Raw genomic sequence first — 24,307 nt, 5'->3', positions numbered from 1 at the left:
GCTCAAAGTGGCCGAAAGCACCATGGGGAAGAATGTTCACATTGCTGCCACTTCATCACATCACATAGGTAAGCCACCTAATCCAAATCCAATGCCATTTAAAGTTGATAGGTGGTTCCCTTCTTTGGTGCAGGTACCTAAGCAAATCCCCGATGGTGGGCGTATGAACATGAACCTTAGACAACACAACGCACCCATCAACAAACATCACTATCCATTTCCGTTCAAGGATGTAATCTACGAGAACTTTGTGGAGCATGTTGTGGAGGATATCCCACTGCATGTCGTGGGTTCCAAAGAGAAGTGAAGGTGTTCATCGTCCGGCTGGAAGACGTTAAAGCAAGCGCTTTAAGGGAGGCAACCCATTTATTCTGCTTGATTGTCAATTTTATTACTTGTTTAATTATTTTTGGTTATGATTTTCTATTTTGAAATATTAACAAATATGCAAGGGATTTTTGACATTAAACTTCATGAAATGAACAGGAATCTGGGAAATAAAGAAACATAACATAATACAAGAGGAAGAGCCTTCACAAAGGCTGCTTGGGAGAGGTCGTAGTAGTCGGCGGAGTCGCAGTAGTTGGCGGAGTCTCAGCAGTCGGTGGGGCCACGGAAGGAGGAGGTATCAGAGGTTGATCAGTTGGAGCTTCACTGCGCGATGCCGCCCCAGAAGACGAAGGCAGATGCTGTTGGAACAAACCCACAAACCTCCGGTGATCAAGTAAAATCTGACCATCAGTTTCCTGCAGCTGGTCAATTTTCCTCTTCATGTTTATGGCATAACTGTGTGCAAGCTTATGCAATTGTTTATTTTCATGCTTGAGTCCTCTAATCTCCTCTTTGAGACTCTGTATTTCAGCCACCAACGATTCAACATGACGGGTTCGAGCAAATAGGCGTTGGGCCATGTTGGACACAGAACCCGCACACTGCACGCTAAGAGCCAGAGACTCCTTAACCGCCAATTCATCAGACCGTCTAGCGAGCAGTCTGTTATCTCTGGGGGTGACAAGGTTCCGGGCCACCACCGCAGCGGTCATGTCATTTTTCATCACCGAATCCCCAACGGTGAGGGGACCGGTAGGGGATATGAAGGATGGGCGCCATATGTTGTCTGGTGAAGGCGGAGCTGCCTCTTCACCAATGTTCAAGTCAAAACGACGATCGGAAGGGCCAGACATTTTTCAGAGGTGGTGAAGAAAGAAGAGAGTCGGACTGATTAATATTTTGGAAGTGCAAGAAGGGAGTGTTTACAGGAGGGAGCTCAAGTGTGTTGTGGAACAAAATTAACGCCTCTATAAAAAGAAGAAATCAAAGAGGCGCTCCTCAGAAATCGAAGAAGCGTCCTCTCGCAAATCGAAGAATCGAGGCTCCTTTCTCAAAAGCCGGATTCTTTTCTCAAAAGAGGCGTTTCATTTCTCAAAAAATGGGCTTGCTCAGAAACCACGAGCCGAACCCCGGATTTCAAAAGATCAATTTGTCCAGACGTGTCGTCACTCGTCACATGCAACTTGCAGCTTTGCGGAAATTACGGGCAGCTTTGTCAGAAAGCGCGTAATTTGTACTATTCATCCATCCACCGGCTGCCGACAATGAGTGAGAGAATAGTTCCGGTTGTGAAGAAAAGCCCTATAAGTATCTACCTTCGCCTTCCACAGCAAAGGCACACCTTTTCAGCACTTCTTCATCTCTCTGAAATGGCTTTCCAACAAACCCTCTCGAGTCACTCAGTGTTCCTTATTCCCTGGGATACCCCTGCAAACAACCCATCCAGAGCACAAGTATTTCATATCATAAAGGTTGAGAGCACGAGTATCTCATATCATGCTTTCTCCCTGTTCTTTCTCCAGCCAGCACCTGCTCTCGAGTACTCATCATCTTATGTTTCCGCTTCGTCTCTCACGCATAAGGGAAGTGAAGATGATACCTCGAAGCATGTGGCGACAACGTGCTGATTCATCCTCAACTAGGGACAAGGAGAAAGAGAGCAAGAGGTGGGGGCACTTGGAAAGATTGAAGAAAGAAACAGACCAACACCTTTGCCTCGTGCTTGCCCACCGTGCAGAAGAAACAAGCAGAGAAGAATGCAGACTGCACTCTGATATTCCCCGCTCAGAATTCCAAACCAGTTCAAGATCAAAGCTGTGGAAAGTCAACAAGATCAACTATCTCCAAAACCAGATTTACGTTCTTAAATTCTACTCTGTCTGGTTTTTACTTTGCCATATTTGTCATGTTTATTTGTCGTTTGTTATTTGCTTGTTTTTGGTGTGAGTATATGCTTGAAACATTGAGGACAATATTTGATTTAAGTGTGGGGGGGGGTAACTAGTGTTTTGCATAAAATTCGTAGAAAATTATCACCCATTACTTCTAGTGTTGTTCCTTACTGTTTTAAGTATTTTTTTTAAGCTGTTTTGGAGTATTTCAGTGTGTTTTGACATAAAAATCCGAAAATTCATAAAAATTTGAAAAATTGTTTTTGAAAATCCCAAAAAGAGTTGTTTTTGTGTGCTTATTTGTGTCTTAGGGTACCTTCCAACACAATGATGAGGATTCAGTTTGTAATTGCATGACTGTTAAAGAGAGTTATAAACATGGATGAAAGTTTGATTTACTCTTTATTTATGCGTGATTGTGGTTATAACTTATGAAATCACATGTAATCATAAAAGAAAAAAAATTAGTTTTTTTTGTAACATGCTTGAAGGAAAGAACTCAAACTAACGCTACAACCTTGTGAGACTTGAGCCTAAATGTTTATTTGGAGAGTTAAAATCTGTGCATTATTGTTTTCTAAAGTCGTTGCATGATCTCATTATTCTTTGCTTGGTTATTACTTAGAAGGCGTTTCATCATTTAGTTCCAAATGCTAGAATTCATGCCTATTTCATTCAAAGCATGCTATTGATTTGCATAACACATATTCAAGATGAAGTTGTGTAGTTACCACCACCAAAGCCAAACTGCCATGTATCCCATATCGTTATATGTTTAAGTTAACCCCATTGAGCCTTGATAGCCTACATTCTTTGTGAAACCACATTATCCTTACCTATCCTAGTTTAGGACCATCCACCCTTGTTCTTGAAGCATAGTGAAGTATGAGTCAAATTGAATTCCTTTTGATTAATGTATGGCAGAAAACAAGTGTGGGGGAAGTGATTCTTGTGTGTGTGTGTATGCCAAAATCATTCATAAGGCACGAGTAGAAAAGAAAGATTCGTGAAAAATAGAATGAAAAGAAGAAGAGCTGTGAAAAGAAAAGGAGTTGAAAAATATGTGAAAAAGAGTTTTAAAGTGTTGCTTGTTGAAGAAAGGGTCCAAAACATTGAATTCGGCCCTAAATATTGCTTGAATCTTCCCTTCGTGTTTAAAAGTTGATTACTGCAATCTAAGTGAATTCTAAGTTTCCATTTCATTACTTTTCTTGCTATTGCTTTAAGAACGTTTGTTATCCCTATCCTTCATTTGTTAGCCAACACCCCAAGCCCGTTACAACCTTTGACTTCAATCTTGAGTGTTATGTGTTTCCATTTGTGGAGTTTGAATTCGGTATGAGCATATGGTGTCACTGGTTCTCGCGTCTAAGTAATAGCATTCCATTCATGAGATCATATCTAAACATGCTTATTAACTCCAGAAATTGCTTTCTTTGTGATACATATATGTGAGCATTCGTTTTCATATCTACATCAATCTTCTCACATATAACTAGTATAGGGTGTGTAGTTGGAAACTCTGAGTGAAAATTGAGTGCATATCTTGTAAGGAATTGAGCGAATTCTCTAAGGCATGTTACTACATCAAAAACATTGTTTTAATTGATTAATTGTGAACTAGTAAGTGGTGACTATGATTAAGTATGTGCTTAAGTGTAAAGATGACTCAAATCTGTGGGGATAATGATTTTTAACATGTCATGTGCATTGGAAATCCCTGAGGCAAATGTTGGAAGGTTTAGGTTGTGTTTTATTTGTTTTGTTTCGTTTTATTTCTTTGTTTTGCTCGAGGACTAGCAAAAGCTAAGTGTGGGGGAATTTGATAGGAGCATATTTATGCGACTTAGTTGGCTTGTTCTTGTGCATTTATGTCGTGTTTCCTTAGTTATTTTAATGTTTAAAGTCATTTTCGTGTGTTTTCAGACTCTAAGTACAAAGTATGCAAGAAGATGCATTTTGGAGGCCTTTGGAGCATGTCTCGGGCTTGGAATGGATAGCAAATGCATGGGCCAAGTGGATGGACGAATTTGAGAACTAAAGAGGCCAAGAATATGAAGAATTATGGTCCAAAAGATGAAGAAAACAGCCCAAAAATCTGTCACCCCAACTTGCATTCCTTGCCATGCAAACCACATAGAATTCCCTTTGGATTCCATGCCATGCTTGATCACTCTTGTCCCCTACATAATTTCTAATTTCATGCTTCAATTCATTTAATTATTACACTCAATTGCTTGATACCTCTTGTTCCCTTCACTCATTAGATTTTAGACAACATTTACATCCATTACATGCACCAATTGATGCTCCATCATTCACATTTGGAATCCCATGCCTTGTGTACCACATGTTGCTGCACCTTTGACCCATTTATTGACACATTTTCACCTCCCTTTCCATCTCTATGCAATGTACACAATCATTCATGCCCCCTAGCTACAAGACCACTCCATTTTACCCTTCACACTTTGCATCATCACTTCATTTTCACCCTTGGACCATTGCACACCACACACACAAATTGCCATGCATTTCATCCTTAACCTAACCTGATTTTCTAAGGTTTTTGGGGCCTATAAATACATGTTTACACCCCTTGGCCAAAATATAATCCCCCATATTCATCATTTTATCACAGAAATTCGTCCATACACACCCTAGGAAGCAAAACACCCCAAAAACACCATTCTAGTGCCTAGAAAACATAACAGCCACTCCACCTTCTTCCACCCTCTTTGCCTAGTTCTCCACCACCTTCCAACCATCAAACACTCTTCCACACTCACCCTAAACCCCTCCATATCATTCCTCATCCATTCTACACCATAAATCCACCCAAAAAATCTGTCCACAAGCTTCATGCCGCAACAAGGAGGAAGGGAGGTCCATTGATGCACTTGCTTTCCAAGTTGGAGCATTTTAGGTGTTTTCTTTCCTTTGATTTTAATGTCTAATTTTATGTATCTTTGTATTGTAAGAATGAGGAACTAAACCCCCTTAGTTGGGGGGTGATTCGAAACCATGTACATGCTTGCAATATGATTTGATTACATTCAGTTGTTATTTCATAAGTTGCGGATTCAATTCGTTCATCTACTTGATTGATAACTTATTTGTGTATGTTGATTGAGAGTGCACGCTTAGTTTTCATGCATGAATATAATGCTAGATTATGAGGGAGTTTCACCTAATAGTTACAATCTTATAATCACAAGTAGTGAAGGTCGCTTGAAAACGATCGCGTTGAATGAATTCTTGGCACTAGTTTCATGCTCATCATAGTAACGAATGCCTCGTCAACACTTATAGTTCTCATTGTGCTTCATGATTCTTGATTGTATCTTTATTGTGCTCATCACGTAAGGAACCTTTGAGGAATGCTTTGAATTGTTGTATGCGCTTTTCCATCCAATTCATTAACTTAAGGAGAACTTGAAGGTTAATTTAAGCGTATCTAATTAACTTGGGGTGTTGAGTTTCATAATTTATTGAAAGAACAACTGAAAATCATTTTGTTTGCAAGTGTGTCATGTGTGGAGAAGAACCTCCTAACTAGCCTTTTATCCATCCTTTTCATCCAAAAACGTTTTACAATCTGTTTTGTTTTAAAGTTTCTGTTTTGTTTTCAATTTTCGTCCAAAACAAATCCCCCTTTATTTTGAAGTCTTAGATTAGTTAGAAAGTGTTTTGATTTGTGTTTCTAACTGTTTTGATTCAAGTTTTCATCCAACTTCGTCCAAGTTCTTGTTAGGTTCTCAAAACTGCCCAGAAAGTGGTTTTTAGGCAGTTTTGAGTCATTAGGTTGCTGTTTTGAGTTTTATGTTTGTTTAAGTATTTTAAAGTATAGTTTTGCATTCTTTGAGTCTAGTTTAGTGTTTTAAATTTTGTTTTTATGTTTTTAAGTCAGTTTTCAAGTGTTTAGCAATCCCTCCTAATCCCCGGCCTAGAACGATCCCTACTTACATACTTTACTACATTTGATAAAAAGAGGGTTTAATTTTGTGTGTTAACTTATTTTACGCATCAGTTAACCTATTATTTTATGAACTTACAAATCTAATTCGGAAAGATCCGTATATTGGATTCCCGATCCGTAAGTTCCTATGGTCCTCAAATATTATATACTATAACATACTAAAGTTTGGTGATGATCCAACGGTCAGATCGTCAATTCATATAATGACCTATTAACATAACATAGAGAATTTAGGTTCCGACAATCAACCTACATCATGCAATTACCAAAATTGAGCTCAAGGCATCTAATTTAGCCTAAAAATGACATCGACGATCCCCTGGTCACGCGCCGTCGCGGGTGGCGGTCGGCCGCCCCGACTATCAGGAAAATCCAACTATTTCCAAAAATTACCAAAATTTACAAAAATGAAGATCTCAATGAGTATAGTAACTTTAAGGGTTTTGTTTCAGAATTTGAGGGATGGCCACCACAAACCCTTAACCTTGTCGTCGGCTCTTTGATGAGTTTGCATCCAAATTCCTTCAAATTTTAGGTGGATATGGAAGAGGGAAGACTAGGGAGTAGTTTCTAGGTAGTGGTTTGTTTTGATTCGTTGGAAAAATGACCAATTTTGGCCATGGCTCTCTTCGGGTCGCGTGGGTTATGGGATGACCCGTTTTCCCCTTCCCTTTCTCTTTTCCTCCTTTCCCTCCTTTCTTCTCTTTCTGATTGGGCAGTTTCTTCCTCTCCCCTCTCCTAATTCGTCCATCTCCCTCCTGTGCTCTCTTCTTCCCCTCTCCTTTCTTCCTTTCTTTCTAAAAACTCATTGGTTCTTCCTCCCACAATATGGGAGTTCAATTTAATTAACACTAAACTTAAAATAATCAATTTCGAATGTTCGTAACTATACCGATATAAATTGGACTCACAAATGGCTTTCGCCTATATGTTCGTACCAACGAGTACTACACAAATACGCTAAAGGAATAAGTCTTACGTTTCTCTTGACGATGTTCAATGCAAGTTAAAATCCTTGCCTCTAGGGTATTTTCGTAAATTAACGCTTTTAAAATTAATAAAAACCTACAATTAGGGATGGGTTGTCACAACCGAGCCAACGTCGGTGGCCAATGCATTATGCTGCTCCTTTGTTACAGATGCACGATGTCGAGAATCCCACATAATGGTGATCTTCTCGATCGTGATCTGAGTGGTCTGTGCTGTCTTAAGTAGTCTGCAAAAGCTCCTGATTTTTTTTACCTACCAAATAAACAAGTAAACATTAGACAAATTCTAGTTTCTACAGAAAATTCGGTAGAACCTCCCCTAAAACTATAACATTTCCTAAAATCTGGAGACAATATAACAACAAAAATAACACATCCACCTAACAACTCAAACAGTTTATACCAATTGGGGATGTTAAAACAAAATTTACAACTTGTTGATATGACTTCAACTTACTCAGTGCTACTTAACAATAATTAATATAGGTCAAAATCACAATTCAAATTAACTAGCTAGCATGCATGTTATTCTATGCACAAAAGGGATCATCTCATCGTTGACAAAGAAAGATGTAAAGCAGGTTGATTGCTATTTAACTTAGCATATTTAGAAGAACATAATAATCTTTTGTAGCTACAGATCAAATTGTTCAAAACCAATAAAATCCACACCAATTTTTCTCAGTAAAATTAGTTGGAAAAATGGTTATGTGTGTGTGTGTATGTGCATGGGACAAACAGTTCAAACTAATAAAAATACTTTGGTTGCAAGATAGCTTTAGACTGGAAAACATTTGTTTTCATTAATGGAGACTATTTTGAATTATTGTTTGCAGTCAATTTGCAAGCCAAAAATTGAGAAAATATTAAAAACCACATGTGCCACTCGTATATTTGTAAGGAACATATCATTATGGCTGTTATACCATACTTAGGGTCTCCGTATTTAGATCTCGTACAAATACTTAGGGGACTTAAATGTAATTATGTAATAAAGGAAGGGGCAAATATGTAATAAGTGAGGAGCCCTTATTCTATAAAAGGACTTATCACCCTTACAATTAGGGGAGGCCAATTCTTAGGCCATGAGGATCCTCACACTCTCTCCATCACAATCCTCTCAGAAATACAATAATCAGTGTGGACGTAGCCCAAACATTGGGGTGAACCACGATACATCTTGTGTTATTTACCTTTCTTGCAGATTCACGGTCGAATTTACGTTGTTCCAAGACCTTCGGTTTTGTGCATTAACATTTGGCACCGTCTGTGGGAATCGACATAAAAAACTATGTCGGTTCCTTTTCATTTTTTTCATCAAATCTCACCACCGTGAATTTGCATAACCCAAAAATCATGGGTTGCTCTTACTAATCCAAATCAAATGGCACAGAGTGAATCCCTGTTGTCTGATTCTTTATCAGATCCATCCCTATCCCAAAACGTTTCATTCAAATGCCTCAACGACCAGGCCGCTAAGTTCGTCCCCAGTCGCACCCTCATCACGCCAGTATCTGCACCAGCAGTGCCTCCTGCGGCTGTGGGTCAAGTCCACGTTTACCCTCCGCCGCGGCCTTCGGGCCCCTTCCATGTTCCGATCCAAGTCGTCCCCCCTCCTCCTCCACCTCACCTGGTGCCGGGCCCAGTCCATCATCATCATCACTTGCCGGTCCAGTACCATCACTACCACTGGTATCATTACTCTGGATTTGGAGACCAGGAAGTGGCCGTGCAGCAGAAACAGAAGCATCACCATCATCAGCAGCAGTTGGGTAAGCAATCTTAGGCGGAATTGAAGGAGTACGTCCTCACTCTTGACAACTCCAACTTCGATGACACTGATAGCAAGCACGACTTCATCGTCGTCGAGTTCTACGCCCCTTGGTGTGGCCACTGCAATAAGCTCACTCCCGGGTTTGAAAAAGTTGCGTCAATTTTGAGTAAAAATGACCCACCAATCAAGGGACTTGCTTCTGATTATGAGATGAGGGAGTTTTTCAAAAGGGGCCTATGCTTGTGAGTTATGATCTCCCATTTTTGTTTGGAGTTTTTCAAAAGGGGCAAGTGCTTTTGGGGAAGAGTGCTGTTCTGCCTCCTGTCTCACTATCTGAGCTTGGATACAAAAACCTATTTGCCCAATTAAGAAACCCCAGAAAAGAAACCCATCAATATTTACATTATAGGTAATGGGATTGATTTGGTTCTGTGGCAGCAACCCTATTTCCAAGCTGGGTTTTTTCTGGGTTCTTTCAATAAGAGATCTAGAAGATTGAGTTTAAGAAAATTTTCAAATTGAATTAAAGAAAAAGCAGTTAAATTCAGTAACACATGGATTTGAAGAACGCAGTACGGAGCCAAACCCCAGATGGAACCCAAAGCCGGAGCAAATTCGCATACTCGAAGCAATCTTCAACTCCGGGGTGGTGAATCCTCTGAGGGATGAGATCAGGAAGATTAGGGCTCAGCTGCAAGAGCAACAGTAGCAATGAAGCATCAACAAGGCTGTGCAATTGATACAAAGTTGCTAGCTTGACTTCCTCCATCTTAGATGCAGATGAGACCTCAAATCTAAAGTATCGATACATTTTGGGAGAGCAATCAGATTTTCTTTTCTCATTCTCTCTCACCGACCCACGCGCTGCTGCTGACGTGGGCTCTGGTCAAGGTGGGTCAGCCTGGTGACCGTGTGATGGCCCTCCATGTGCTCGGTAGATCTCAAGCTCAAAATCTGCAGAGGAACATCAATTAAGAAAAACCAATGATGAAAGTAGAGATCTGGAAATGGACTATGTGAGGGGAAAATGGTTAATTGAAAAATTAAAGAAAGCAAAAGGAGAAAGCTGTGCTCGCGGTTTCAAGGATGTGAGAAAGCAAAAGGATAATGCCATGTGAAATTATTTTCTAAGAAAGTGAAAAGAGAACGACAAAAGCAAAAGAGGGAGGTGCAAGCTGTCACCCCTATTCGTCGTTTCAAGTGAGGCAACCTTCAAAGTTGCAGAGAAAACACAAAAGCAAAAGAAAGGTGCGGTGGAAAAGAGAAAAGCAAAAGCAAGGAATAAACACCCACATTGCAAAAGCAAGGAATAAACACCGTACCATAATGATGTGATTTACTTTTCTTGTTTTTTGAATGATGTGATTTATTTTTCTTATCTTTCGGAGACATCTGTATAAACCCCATCAGAGGGTAAAAAACCAAAAAAAAAAAAAAAAAAAAAAGGCAAAGCCCAAAATAAATGGGCTGGAATGTTGTGTGGAGGGCGAAGGCTCATAAGCCCAAAATAGCACCGACCAGGTGATCAAAAGTACGCCCAGTACTCCAAAATTATTCGGCAACCTGCCGCTAGTACCACCAACCAGGTGATCAAAAGTACGCCCAGTACTTCAAAATTATACGTGAGCATTACTCATGTCAATCATACATAAACATTCATGAGCATCACTCATTCAATCATACATAAACATTCATGAGCATCACTCATGTCAACATTCATGAGCATTACTCATGTCAACATCCATGAGCATCACTCATGTCAATCAACATAAACATTCATGAGCATCACTCATGACAATCAGCTTCAAAAGCTTCATTTACTAAAGCTCTAGCTTCAAAAGCTTCATTTACAGAGCTACAGCTTCAAAAGCTTCATTTACAAAAGCTCTAGCTTCAAAAGCTTCATTTACAGAGCTCCAGCTTCAAAGCTTCACTTGCAAAGCTTCACCTACAAAGCTTCAATGCAGGGTATACAAATACTGCCTCCGAACAACCGCCTCTTCCGCCCATACATTGATTCAATTTGAAGTCTCCAGCCAATAGTCTCTATTGACCGAAGACTTGGAGGACTACATTATGTACCATATATTGGGCCTCAATTGGGCCTTATGAAAAATACTTGGGGGACTTAGCCCATTATTTATGTATTAAGGAGTGAGCCCTTATTCTATAAAAAGGACTCCCTCACTTTCATTAGAGAGCACCCATTATTCATGTACTGAGGAGCGAGCCCTTATTTTATAAAAGGAACTCCCTCACCTTCATTAGAGAGCATCACCGCCAGCTGAGCAACCTCCTCACCGCGAGCATCACTCCTAACCCATTATTCATGTACTGAGGAACGAGCCCTTATTTTATAAAAGGGACTCCCTCACCTTCATTAGAGAGCATCGCCGCTAGCTGAGCAACCGCCTTGCCGCGAGCATCACTCTTAACCCATTATTCATGTACTGATGAGCGAGCCCTTATTTTATGAAAGGGACTCCCTCACCATCATTAGAGAGCATCGCCGCCTACTGAGTAACCTCATCGCCACGAGCATCGACTCTAGCCCATCATTTATGTATTGAGGAGTGAGCCCTTATTCTATAAAAGGGACTCCCTCACCTCCAACGCCACAAGCCAAGCCAACCAAGGCAACATAAGCCACAAGTAGAGCAGCCTCGCAACATGTGCTACTTCTGGTTGAGCATCATTTCAAATTAGGCACCGCCTCATATTGAGTATCAGTTCTAAACGACATCTAGTTACTTCGGCCTACACATGGACTGAATTTCAAGTCTCCTGCCAAAAAACTCTCTTGACTGAAGACTTGGGAGACTACTGTTTATACCATACTTAGGGCCTCCGTATTTAGATCTCGTACAAATACTCGGGGGACTTAGATGTAATTATGTAATAAAGGAAGGGGAAAATATGTAATAAGTGAGGAGCCCTTATTCTATAAAATGACTTCTCACCCTCACAATTAAAGGAGGCCAATTCCTAGGCCATGAGGATCCTTACACTCTCTCCCTCACAATCCTCTCAGAAATACAATAATCAGTGTGGACGTAACCCAAACATTGGGGTGAACCACGATACATCTTGTGTTATTTACCTTTCTTGCAAATTCACAGTCGGATTTACGTTGTTCCAAGACCTCCGGTTTTGTGCATCAACAATGGCTATGAATATAGATGAAACCAGAAGGAAGCTTATCAATGGACAGAGCAAGCTTACCTATTTGGGACCCCTCTTCATGGATAGAGAAAGCCTCACTAAATGGCTGAGCCTCCTCAGAACTCCTGGGCTGTCGATGAGTTCGTCGGTCGCTTAGAACAGGATGAGTCATCAAAGAAGTCGATGACGCAGGAGTCGTAGACACCGTTGGCCCTAAAGGAGTGATCGGACGGACACCCGTCGTGCCCATATGAGGTGTGGAGGTGGCAGCAGCATTACCTCCTGGATAAGGTGTCTGACTGCCCCTTCTAGTTGCCCGCCAGTTTGATATTAAGTTCGACATCTACAAAAACAATCATGAATCTATTTAGATATCATCTTATTATATGTATTTCATTTCACATTTATAAGATGAATGAAAACATGAGATAGGAATAAAAAAGTGTATTGCAAGGAACAAGTTTATTCATAAAAACAAACAAACAAATTAACCCATCTACAATGACATATATGATGCAACAAATATATTGAAGGGAAATCGAACGATAACCTCAAGGTAGAATCCATTAGCAAACCCTATAATCCACTAAGAATAATTTAGAGAAAACTCACGTTTGTCATGGAAAACCCCAGAAGGTCTTAACAATGAATTAGGAAAGAAATAAATAAAATAGTAAACAAAGTTCCAAATACATTCCTAAGTTACAAAACTTGTACAAATTATGAATGGAAGATGTGGAGCCAAAAATAAATGAGAAGTGACACGTGGATTTTGGATAAAAGAGGACAAAAATAATCTTGAGGCATATCGGGATTCCTACATGCGAGCAGCGGGCAATCATCCCTCAACCAAGTCAAAGATGCCCAAAATAGGTAACAAATTCAAAATTATTTCATCCATCCTCATCCTATATTCTCCACAAGGTAATTATTCCATAACCTTCAAAACATTCCATATAAATTGAGTTAATTGGCTAATTAATGGATTTATTCCAAATTAATCCATTAATTACCAATTAAATCATCCATTTCACACAAAAATACCCCAAAGGGCTGGCCACCTTTTCTCAAAAGGGGGACCGGCCATACTCTATATATTGAACCCCATTTTCTCTAAAAACCTAAGTCCACACTCTTGCAAAACTCCAAAAACTCTCTAAACACTTTTCTCTCTAAATTCTAACTTTGGCATCGGAGGTTCTTCAGCCAAAGCCCCCCCATTCATCGTGGTCGCGTGAGGCTCTTGGCCTTGACCCTAAGGTGTTAATTGTTTTGTAGGTGCAATTTTGTCCAAGAAGAAGGAGACGGAAATTTGCATTCACAAATTGGTGCTTTCATTGAGAGAAGAGTCACACACTCATAGAAGACTCCCGCATCAAAAGGTTTTTCTATTTTCTTGTCCATTTATAGATTTTTCCTACATTCTTATTATTATAATTTTTTATTTGCAAAGATTCTTTGATAAAACGTAAAAGAGAAATAAAATGGCTAGAAATTTAGAAAATTCCACAAGTGAATATTCCAATATTCAAGAAATGGGACCACGGTGATCCACGAGGCTAAATGTGATCATAGGAGCAGTACCATCACTACGGGGCTCCACCATGGCAACCACCACGGTGGCTACCATGGTCACCACTACTCGTGGCGAGGTCTATGGCCCGAGCCATGACATCCAAAGCTCATGGCACTCGCATGCATCACGCACTGAGCAGCCTACTCTCATGGCCAAGCCTGCTCTCACGACCAAGCCTGCTCTCACGACCCAGCCTACTCCTGCGGCCTCCCAAGCAGCCCAAGTCGGCCCAAGACTGTCTCAACCACCCGGACCTACCATTGGGCCAGGGGTATTTTCACCATATTTCTCCACAGATTTGACATTTCCCAACTCAAATCTCATGCCTGAAGTCTACCACCCTTCCATTGCTCAAGGAGGCACATTCTTTCCAAGCACTTCCAATCCAAATGGTGAACAACACTTGTCCCGTCAAGTCATAGAGTTGACATGCGCCCTTGCACAGCAAACGACCTTGGTGAATCAGCTCCTATAACGCACTGAGATCCAACGTGCCCCAGACGAGGTGTCCCCCACTAGGACAAAGGCAGACGAAGAGCCTCTCCAGCAGTGCTTTGGTAAGCAACCACTTGACCAACAATGAAATGAGCATTCAGGTAGCGTACACTCCCGATTGGGCCTCCGAGATAACGTATACTCCTGTCTTAGTGCGTGGAGGAGCGTGCACTCTTGACTAGGCCCACGGGCAAATATTTGTTCACGGTTGGGGCCACGTTCCGATAATCAACATGAGTAGCCTTCTAGGCAAAGCGTTCATTTGTGGCTAGGCCCGCAAGAAGTATTCTCCACATCACATCAGAGCAAGCAGCATGACGGACGGAGAGAAGTAGTCACTCAATCCGGATCAAGTTCAATCGACAACCTGCAAAGAAGTTCCTTGCCTGCTAGGGATGGACCACATGCACCACCGCCACGGCATGAACAAGCCAAGAGCATGGAAGAACAGCCTAGACCAACAAGGGGGGTTTTTGGACGAATTTTGAACTAAAACAACTAAATTGCATAAACAAAGTGAATTTGGATGAAAATTGGGTGAAAGGCTAGTTAGAGGGTCCTTCTCCACACATGACACATATACATACAAATAGATTTCCAGTTATTCTTCCTATAAACGATGAATGGCAATGCCTCAAGTTAATCGTGAACTGCACAAATTAACCATCAGATTTTCCTAAATTCATTGAATTGGACTCAGTGACACAACCAAATTATTCTTATCAAGTTCCCGACATGAACTGCATAATAAAGATACATACCAAAGATCATTAAGTTCTGTGAAAATCATAAGCATTGACAAGACATTCATAACTATGAACTGCATGATACTCCCTGCTAGGAATTTACTTAACGTGATCGTGACTAGCAACCTCCACTACTTGTAAATATAATTTCATAACTATTAGGTGAAACTCCCTTAAATTTTAGCATCAAATCCCTGCATGCAAACTAAGTATGCATCCTTAATCAACACACAAGAACAAGTTATCAATCAAACAGATAAGTAAATGGCATTCGCAATTTATGAAACAATAATTGGATGTAATCAATTCATATCACACATATGTTCGTGGCTTTGAATTCACCTCTAGCTAAAACGAATTTAGTTCCTCATGTTTGCAATTAAACAAAGACAATTAAAGTTAAACATTGAAAACAAAAGATAGAATACACCTAGAACACTCCAACAACCCAAAGGTCTTGAATGGTAGGCATGGCTCCAAGCTTCTTCTTCTCCTTCCTTGCAAAGTTGCGGTACAAGTATGTTTTTCTGATTTTAGGCTCTTTTATGTGTGGTGTGGCAAGGGTGTGTATTTATAGGGCAGATACACGGCACAAAGTTGTAGAGGAGAAGGACTAGGTGAGGCAGATTCCTAAGGGGAAAAGAATTAATGTGTTTAGATGGATTAGGACTCCTAAATTCAGATGGGAATGATGTAGAATAGGATAATGACTCCTTTTGCAGCTGGAGATAAGTTTAGCTAATGTTGGATTAAATAGGATAATGTTTGGATAATATGGGATAAGATAAGATAAGACTGGATAAGATAAGGTTTGTTAAGGATAAAGTTGGATAAGCTAAGGTTGGTTTGGATAATGTTCCTTCTTTTTAGCTGATTCCTTATCCTCCAAATCTTGATTTAATTTCTTCAACTCTTTAGCACATTCGTAGCCACTTTTGATCTTCACAAACGTCCATCCACCTTGCTCCATTCATATGTTGTCCATTCCAAGCCCAAAACTGCTCTAAAATGCTCCAAATTGCCTTTTCTTGCCACTTTTGCCATTTGAACCTACAAACACACGAAAATGGCTTAAAACACTCTAAAAAGTAGAAACTAACTACGTAAATGCAAGGAAACAAGCTAACTAAGTCGCATAAATATGCTCCTATCAGCAAACTCAAAATGTTGCCCCAAATCATACGGGTTGGTGGCGGGCATGCTTTGATCCTTGTTTTTATCCTCCATCCCAACACAAACAGAATTGTGAAGAATAAGGAGAGTAGAAGCACATATTTATAAAAAGGTTAGGGGCCTTTGCGAGACAAAGGCTCTGTCGCGCAAAGACCCGCACTAAATACAATGTAGATTCCTATTAATTCACATGCATTAAACGCTCTGACTCAAAACTGACTGTAACTTGCTCGACGAAGACTTTGCCATGCAAGTGTTCCTCAATTGCCCATGCATTGAATGCTCTGCCCTAGAGACTAAACAAGCTTTGCGTGACAATTGATGCGAAATATATAAGCACACAAATTAAACCCTCTTTTTATCACTTAAAACTGACTCTAAAACGTAAAAAAAAAGTTTAAAACACTAAACTAGACTCAAAGAATGCAAAACTAAACTCTAAAACACTAAAACAAACCAAAAGACTCAAAACAGCCGAGTAACACTCAAAACTGCCTTAAAATCACAATCTGGGCAGTTTGAACACCTAACACTAATCTGGACGAAATTGGGTTATAACTTGACTCAAGACACTTAAAAACACAAACTAAATTGACTTCTAACTAAGATGACTCAACAAGATAAAGGGGGATTGATTTTAGACGAATTTAAAAACAAAACAGAAACTTTGTAACTTGAACAGATTTTAAAACGAATTTGGCTAAAGTTAATGGATGGAAAACTAGCTAAGGGGTTCTTCTCCACACATGTCACACTTGCATACGAAACGATTTCCAATTACTTCTTAATAAACCATGAATTCCCAACGCCCCAGATTAACCGTGAATTGCACTAATTAACCCTCAGATTTTCCTAAAGTTATCGAATTGGATGAATTACATATGACAACCCAAAGCATTCCTCACAAGTTCCCTGCATGAATTGCATAACAAAGATACAAGCAAAGATCATTAAGTTCTATGAAAATCATAAGCATTGGCGAGGCACTTGTTACTATGAATTGCATGAAACTTATGCCAAGAATTTACTTAACACGATTGTGATCAACAACCTTTACTACTTGTGAATATAAGTTCATAACGATTAGGTGAAATTCCCTTATACTCTAGCATCAAATTCATGCATGCAAATTAAGTGTCGACCCTCAACCAACATACACAAATCAGTTTTAATTCTTGTAGATAAGTAAATTGAATTCACAACTTATGAAACGCAATTAGAAGTAATCAAATCATATAGCAAGCATAAACATGGTTTCGAATCCCCCCTAGCCAAGGGGGGTTTAGTTCCTCATACTCGCAAAGCAAAGATACATAAATTTAGAAATTAAAATCCAAAGAAAGAAAACACCTAGAACGCTCCAACTTGGCAGCAAGCGCATCAACGATTTCTCCTCCCTCCTTGCTGCGGCAGAGAAGTTTAGAACATGTTTTGGGTGGTATTTATGGTGTAGAATGGATGGGGAATGGTATGGAAAGGTTTAGGGTTGATGGGTGGTGCGGCAAGGGATGATTTCTGGCTGGAATTAGAGAGAATTGTGGTGGAAAGCTGTGGCAGAGCACAAGAGTGGATTTCTGGCGTGTAGAATGAATATGGGAGGTGGTAATTCGGCCAAGGGGTTATAATGAGTATATATAGGCACTTAAAACCCTAGGTAAATCAGATATGGACTTGAATAACCCAAATCTACAAGGAAATAGGCTTAGAAATCAGAATCCACAAGGGAAAAGGTCCACAAAGGTGCGGCAAGTTTAAATAATATGGATAAGGCTTCTAGAATGCCTTGCAAGGCAAGGAAAACAAGTTCTAGAAAGGGGATAGGTGCGGCAGGTTTAGGGGATGTAAATAGGGCTTCTAGAAAGCCCAAAACCAAGAGAAAATAAGGCCCAACCCACGACAAGAATGAGAAAATGTTCTAGAACCCTTCTTTGTGTCTTCCAACGCTTAGGAACCTTCTAATTTTGCTAAAACTCAAGGCCATGTAGGTTTAGGAAAGATCAACCCAAAGTGGAAACTTTTAGGCTTAGCTCTCCTACTTCAAGTAGGAAACCTCGTTTGAGTAGGAATCTTCGTTCTTCTAGGAATCCATCTTCAACTAGGAATCCCTTGTTGATTAGGGATCCTTCTTGGACTAGGAATCCTCAAATCTTCAAATCTTCAATTTTGTCCAAACCTTGTGTTCCAAGCATGTACTTTCCAATCCATGCTCACTTTTGCTCCAAAAGCTCCAAATTGCATCATTTTAGGTAATATGCCCTTTAAACCTGAAAACACATGAAAGTAGCTTAAACGTCTATTTTAACTTAGAAAACATAACAAAAATGCATATGCTCCTATCAACAATGCCTTTGTCACGCAAAGGATCCATGGGAAAAGCTTCGTTGCGCATTTGTTTTCGCGCCAAAAAAAAAAACTCACCTGCGATTTTCTTACTGGCTTTGTGCAACGAACATCTTTTTTTCCATTGTGCAAACGTTTTTGCGCGACGAAGATATGTTCTTCGTTGCGCAAGTAGTTTTTCCTACTAGTGTCAATTTCAATTTTGTTTGCAAACCAAAAACTGATGCATTAAAGGGGTTATAATATTGGGGCTATAATCTCTTTGAATATGCCATCTTGATTAACCCATTAATTGGATAGTCTAACGTTTTTAGACCATGCTTAATCATGTTTACCTTTCTCATGTTCTATAAAAAAACAACTCTTCAAGCCGTGAGGATCATGTTGATCTTTACTTAGACTACTCCTTTGCTATTGGACTTCAAATATTTTCTTTCCTACAAACTTCACCTCATTAAAAGGAATCCCACCTTCCTCTCCTCTCTTGATTTATTGTTTTCTCTCAAACGCTATTATAATTTCACCTCTCATATGCCAAAGGAAAATCGAGTTGTTCATACGATTGAAGTATTACAAGTGTACATTTACAAGGATCATAGGTTGTTGTATCCTAGAGGGTAGAGTGTCATAACCTATTACACCAAAACATTGTCACTCTTAAGGACAATGAACTTACACGCTTCAACCTAAATCTTGTTCTAATCAAGCATCGACCAAGAGTATTTTTACCTTACAAAAGATAAGTATTTTGTTGTTATTAGATTATTTTATCTATTTTGTTATTTTGATGTGGAATGATATTTACTAATATTTATCTTACAAAAGATAAATATTTACTAATATTTATCTTATGTAATTTATTATAGCATCCGGATCACCTATATTTCCTACATATGGTGCAAGGTTATTTATCTTTTAGGTCAAATAGGTAAGAAAAATGAGTTGAACTAGTCTCTTGCAGATGCTCTTAATCCTAAAAAATTAGATAATCTGTGGTGCAATGTTTGTGTGGATCTTGTCTCTGCCAGCCGGCTCTCAACCAGAAAATCCGTGGGGGAATAGAACATTGCTGAAACAGTATGCATGTAGAGTCAAATGCGTGCTCAAGTGGAATTATAACTAGTGAGGTGATATGAAACTTTCAACAAGTATTATATTCATAGCCATTTGGCAGCCACAAGCTAATTCATATGTAATTCCAAACATGTATCATTAGGTTTGGTTCCCTGCTAAAGTTTGGTTGTTGAAACTTGAACCAACAACAACAAATCAAATTATACGGTGGATTAGTGGTCCATTAATATCAAATCAAACCCAAACAAATTCTGTGGTGCTCCACAGAATAGTATAATTAAAGATATTTCAAGCATTTGGACGTTACATCTTAATTTTTATATTTTTAGCTAAAAATCTTTCGATTACAAAGCTGAAATATCCAATACCCTATATGATTACGAAATAGAAACCCAAGGTCGAAGTGATAGAGAAAGACCTATGAAGGCTTGGAAAGAAACTCTAAGGAAAGACTTGAACAACTTAGATATGACAAAAGACATGACACAAAACCGAGCGTAGTAAAGTCGTAGTATAACCTACCCCACTTAGGGCTGGTTTGGTATTGCTGTGCTTTGAAAAAAAGCTGCTGTGAGAATAAGCGGCTGTGCTGTGAGAATAAGCGGCTGTGAAATAAAGCTAGTAGAGTGTTTGGTAAACTTTTTTGTGAAAGTGCTTTTGAAAAAAAAAGCAGGATGATAGTGTGTCTTTTCATTAAAGGAGCACTGTAGCTCCATGTGCTTTGAAAAAACTGGCTTTTTTTCAAAGCAGCAAATAGCAGCTTCAGCTTTTCCTTTGATTTTCAGCTTATTCTTACAGCAGCTTCCAAAATAAGCCCTTTTTTTTCAGTTTGCCAAACACAAAAATGAACCTCAGCTTTTTTTCACAGTAGCTTTTTTTAAAATCACCTCAATCCCAAACGGGGCCTTAGTAGGATAAGGTTTTATTGTTGGAGTTGCATTTTCTCTTGTCGCTGTAAAGCGTAAGCTTTTGTAACCACCCCAAATTCTCTCATCTCCAATTGTCCCACAAGTTCGTAGTTACTGAAATAAAAATCGTTTTCTATAGAATAGAATAAAACACGGAACTCCCCACATGCCATAACAAGTATTTCTTGAATAATAGTTATCACCACGACTCAGTGAACAAATGCCTAACGTACAATAAAATGACATATGGAAACGACCAATTAAAACAAACAAATTCACATAGGAGCTGAAAAAACATCAAAGTAGCAGCTGAACAACGTTGTACCCTTAAACCAAATGTGATCAAAGACTATATACGAGATTAATATCAATAACTAGGCAATAAGACCGACGTATGTTCCAGTAATAAGAGCTAGTGCCAAACTACTCTCTACATACATGTCAATATCAGATGGAACCCCACCGTCGCTTACTATTTTATTTCCAATATTCATTGTCCCTCCTGCTGTTCCTAAACGCGCAGCATCCAACTGAATACACCACAATCAGGAAGATGAGGAAGACAATGTTGACAATCGCCGTCTTCTTCCAATTACTTTTTATGTTGTCCAGCAGTCCAGCCTTGCACGACTGACAGTTGAAGCACAGAACCTTCTCATCATTCTGCCACGCACTGCAGTCAGGGTCGGAGGAAACGGTAGTAACGTTGCTGGTCCAGGAGATGGGGCTTTCGTAAGTAAATCCACAATCATCTGATGGCTTACAGCAACCGGCCTGCACATAGGTAAAGTAAACACATTACAAGACCTGTTATATTCGAGAAGATGGCAAACGAAATAACTACACCCAATGCAATCTAAACTACACACAGCGCCGCACAACCACAGGCAGTTCCGTTTACTTATTTATGTTTCAACATATACATATCTACAAAACTACAAAAAAAACCTCAAAGATAACAATAACCATTCAAAGCAATTTCTCCTAAGGATCTGTATTAGTCCTTAGCCCGTTTTAATCAAGGAAAATTTACTACAGTGAAAAGGTGATTTCAAATGGCATTGTTTAACGCACAATTAACGGATTTAACTTTCTTAACATGTCAATATACGTTCGTGGATGTGAATGTGAATGTGGATGCACAGCTTATTTCTAAAAGGGATTCTTAAGTTCTTTCACGAAACCAACTATATGCACTTTCAAAAAAGCAGGATGCTACTAGGAAGCACGATTAGGCACAACTACCGAATTGCTAAAAACAAAACAACCAAACCCATGAAATAATATCATTATTCGCCAAGCACAATCAATTTCTGGACAATAATTTGCCACACAGGAATCTAGTCCAGTCTTCAAGAATCAAAAGTGCAACCGGAAACCAGTAATGTAAAGCATAACGAGACTCGAACATAAAGCATAGTAATGGGACTTTAACGGAGGCACCCCCATCGCGGGAATCTACACCAAACAAGAACAGAGACAGCTGCACAACTACAAAATGACTATTAATATGTGGTCTATAGGATGGGATTTGGTTTCTCTTTAAGCATCATTTGTACAATTACGAGCAATTTTCAAGTATAAAGTCTGATTTAACTGAAAGAAGAGTCAAATTTACTCAATTTAGCCTCTGTATATATAATTGACTTTAATTTGAAAAGGGGGAATTTGCAAAGCATACCAAAGTTGCAGACTGAAAGGATAAAGAAATAAAGAATACAGCCTTTTGTCCATCAAGTTGAAAGCTTGAAAGAATACGGCCTTTTAACTTTTCATAAGTCATTATATACAAACACAATTAAGTCTCTCTAAATTACTTTTGGTCCAACAAAAAGTCAGACCTCCAATGCCACATGCAAAACAGAGTAAACATAATCAAAACAAGTTGAAACGACTTTCAACCCGATTCAAATAATTTGATATTATCATCATCCCACATCTTTTCTTTAACATACAATTCAGATCTCAAAAAAATTATCACACAGATGAGAATAATAAGTAGCAAAAACCCAAATAAAATCTGAGAAATTAGTTCATCCCAGACACTCAGAAACCACAATTCATACCAAAAAACATGAACAAAATTTCAGATCTCGAGACAAGGATTAAGCAAAGTCAAAAAAAAAAAAAAAACCCAAAAGAAAATTGAAGAAAATATGATACCTGAAGCGCTGACAGGTTCTCAGAATAGAAGGTCTGGAGTGTATCATTAGCATACTTGTCCTTGAAAGTAGAGCAGACCTTGCTGTCAATGAGACAGCTCTTGATCTTGTTCCAGTTCTTGGTGCTGTTAACCCTCTTCTGCAGCCACTGCGAGTAGTCCCCGAGCCTGTACTCCTTGTACCCTTTCCCGGAAAGTACTTTTCCGGCGCCTTTGTTGGTGACGGCGAAGGCGAAGATGGTGACGGCGAAGAGGACCACGATGAGGAGGAACATGACGAGGAGGTAGACCCACAGCAGCCACGAGACGCGGCAGCAGGCGCCAATTAGGCCGGCCAGCGACACCAGCATGAGGAATACGCCGAGGATGATGACGGGCTTGTCTAGGAACTTCTCGCACTCGGTACTGCCTTGCTTGGTCAGCCATACTCCGGCCACCACGATCGGAATCGATAGCAGGAACGTTATGAAGTTGAGGAGACCCACCAGGTTGTTGCTTATCCTCATTCTTCCAGACGAATTCAAAAACCCGCTTAGCGAAAATCAAATTTTTAGAGAGGGAGACAGGTGCAGAAGTCGAATGATAGATTTGGAGAATTGAGGAGGAGGAGAATGTAAGCGGTGGTTATATCGTGAGTTTTACGGAAGCGTACCGGACATAAAACTAAACCGTAATTATATTTCCAATAGAGACATGGTAAATTTCACTCGCAGTCGCGCGGTCAGCTCACATGACTCACATCGTAACATCCAAGAAAGTCACCAGCATTTAGACGTGGACACTGCTCAATTCAAACTTCATGTTTCGTTTACTAATTCGTAATCAAAATATGAAGAATTGTATTAATGAGAAATTGAAATGGACAAGAATCAAAATTTATTCTTGTTGAAATTGTTTACTAAAATTTTCGGAAATCAAAATAGGTGTAACACTACATGAGTCTTTTGTTAAATGAAGGGCAATATTGGGATAACAAGAAATAAGTGTAGTCATAATTGGTAGAAAAAATCCATTTCAGGGTCTCCAAATGCCCAGGAATTGAAATACTTCCATCATCTAGAGAGTCCAATTCCTCTAAAATGAGGAGTTTGATTCCTAAATTTGTTTGGACCACCCACATATATTTTGATTCCCCAAAGTTAAGTAAACGAATGAGTATCGCGTAATATAGTTTGACAAGCTTTCCCTTTTCTCTCAAGCTCAAGAAGTTGATGTTTTACTATAAATTCAAGGGAATCTTAATGAAACACTGATAAGAGCATATTTATGCGACTTTGTTAGCTTATTTCTTTGCATTTACTTACTTAGTTTCTAGGTCCAATTGGCAAAGGTGACAAAAAAAGGGCAAAATGGAGCAATTTGGAGCAGTTTTGGACTTGGATTGGATAGCATGCGTGGGGAGCACTTGGGATGGACATTTTTGGTGGTCAAATGAGGCTAGGAATGTGCTACAATCTGGAAGAATTAGGATTGAGGCTTGGAAGACTAGGAATCAGAAATTAAAGGGAAACCTTATCCAATCTTATCCTTAACAAACCTTATCTTATCCTACTCTAATCCTACTTTACCTTATCTCCAGCTGCAAGCGGGATTCCTTATCACATTAAACCACTTCCTATTTGATTTTTGGAGTCCTAAACCAATCCAAACAACTCAATTCCTTTCCTCTTTGGTTTCAGCCGAACCCTACCCTATATAAACATAATTG

General features: G+C 39.4%; 1 protein-coding gene across 1 annotated transcript; it reads right to left on the bottom strand.

Annotated features, from left to right (window-relative positions):
- Nucleotides 1–20,605: 20,605 nt before the first annotated feature.
- LOC103439181 (tetraspanin-8-like) lies at nt 20,606–23,470 on the bottom strand. Its single transcript, XM_008377728.4, has 2 exons — nt 22,602–23,470; nt 20,606–21,212 (listed from the first exon to the last, which is right to left on the bottom strand). Exons 1-2 carry the CDS (start codon nt 23,103–23,105, stop codon nt 20,916–20,918), a joined length of 801 nt encoding a protein of 266 aa, XP_008375950.3. The 5' UTR covers nt 23,106–23,470; the 3' UTR covers nt 20,606–20,915.
- Nucleotides 23,471–24,307: the final 837 nt, after the last annotated feature.

This window comes from Malus domestica, chromosome 16, assembly GCF_042453785.1.
Source record: "Malus domestica chromosome 16, GDT2T_hap1".
NCBI lineage: Eukaryota > Viridiplantae > Streptophyta > Magnoliopsida > Rosales > Rosaceae > Malus > Malus domestica.
This window is presented reverse-complemented; position numbering and strand designations above follow the sequence as displayed.

Bases quoted from the DNA above. Each gene is read 5' to 3' on its own strand.
- LOC103439181 (XM_008377728.4), bottom strand. From the start codon at position 23,105: ATGAGGATAAGCAACAACCTGGTGGGTCTCCTCAACTTCATAACGTTC. The intron at 21,213-22,601 runs GTATCATATTTT...ACCTATGTGCAG, and splicing joins AGAACCTGTCAGCGCTTCAG to GCCGGTTGCTGTAAGCCATC.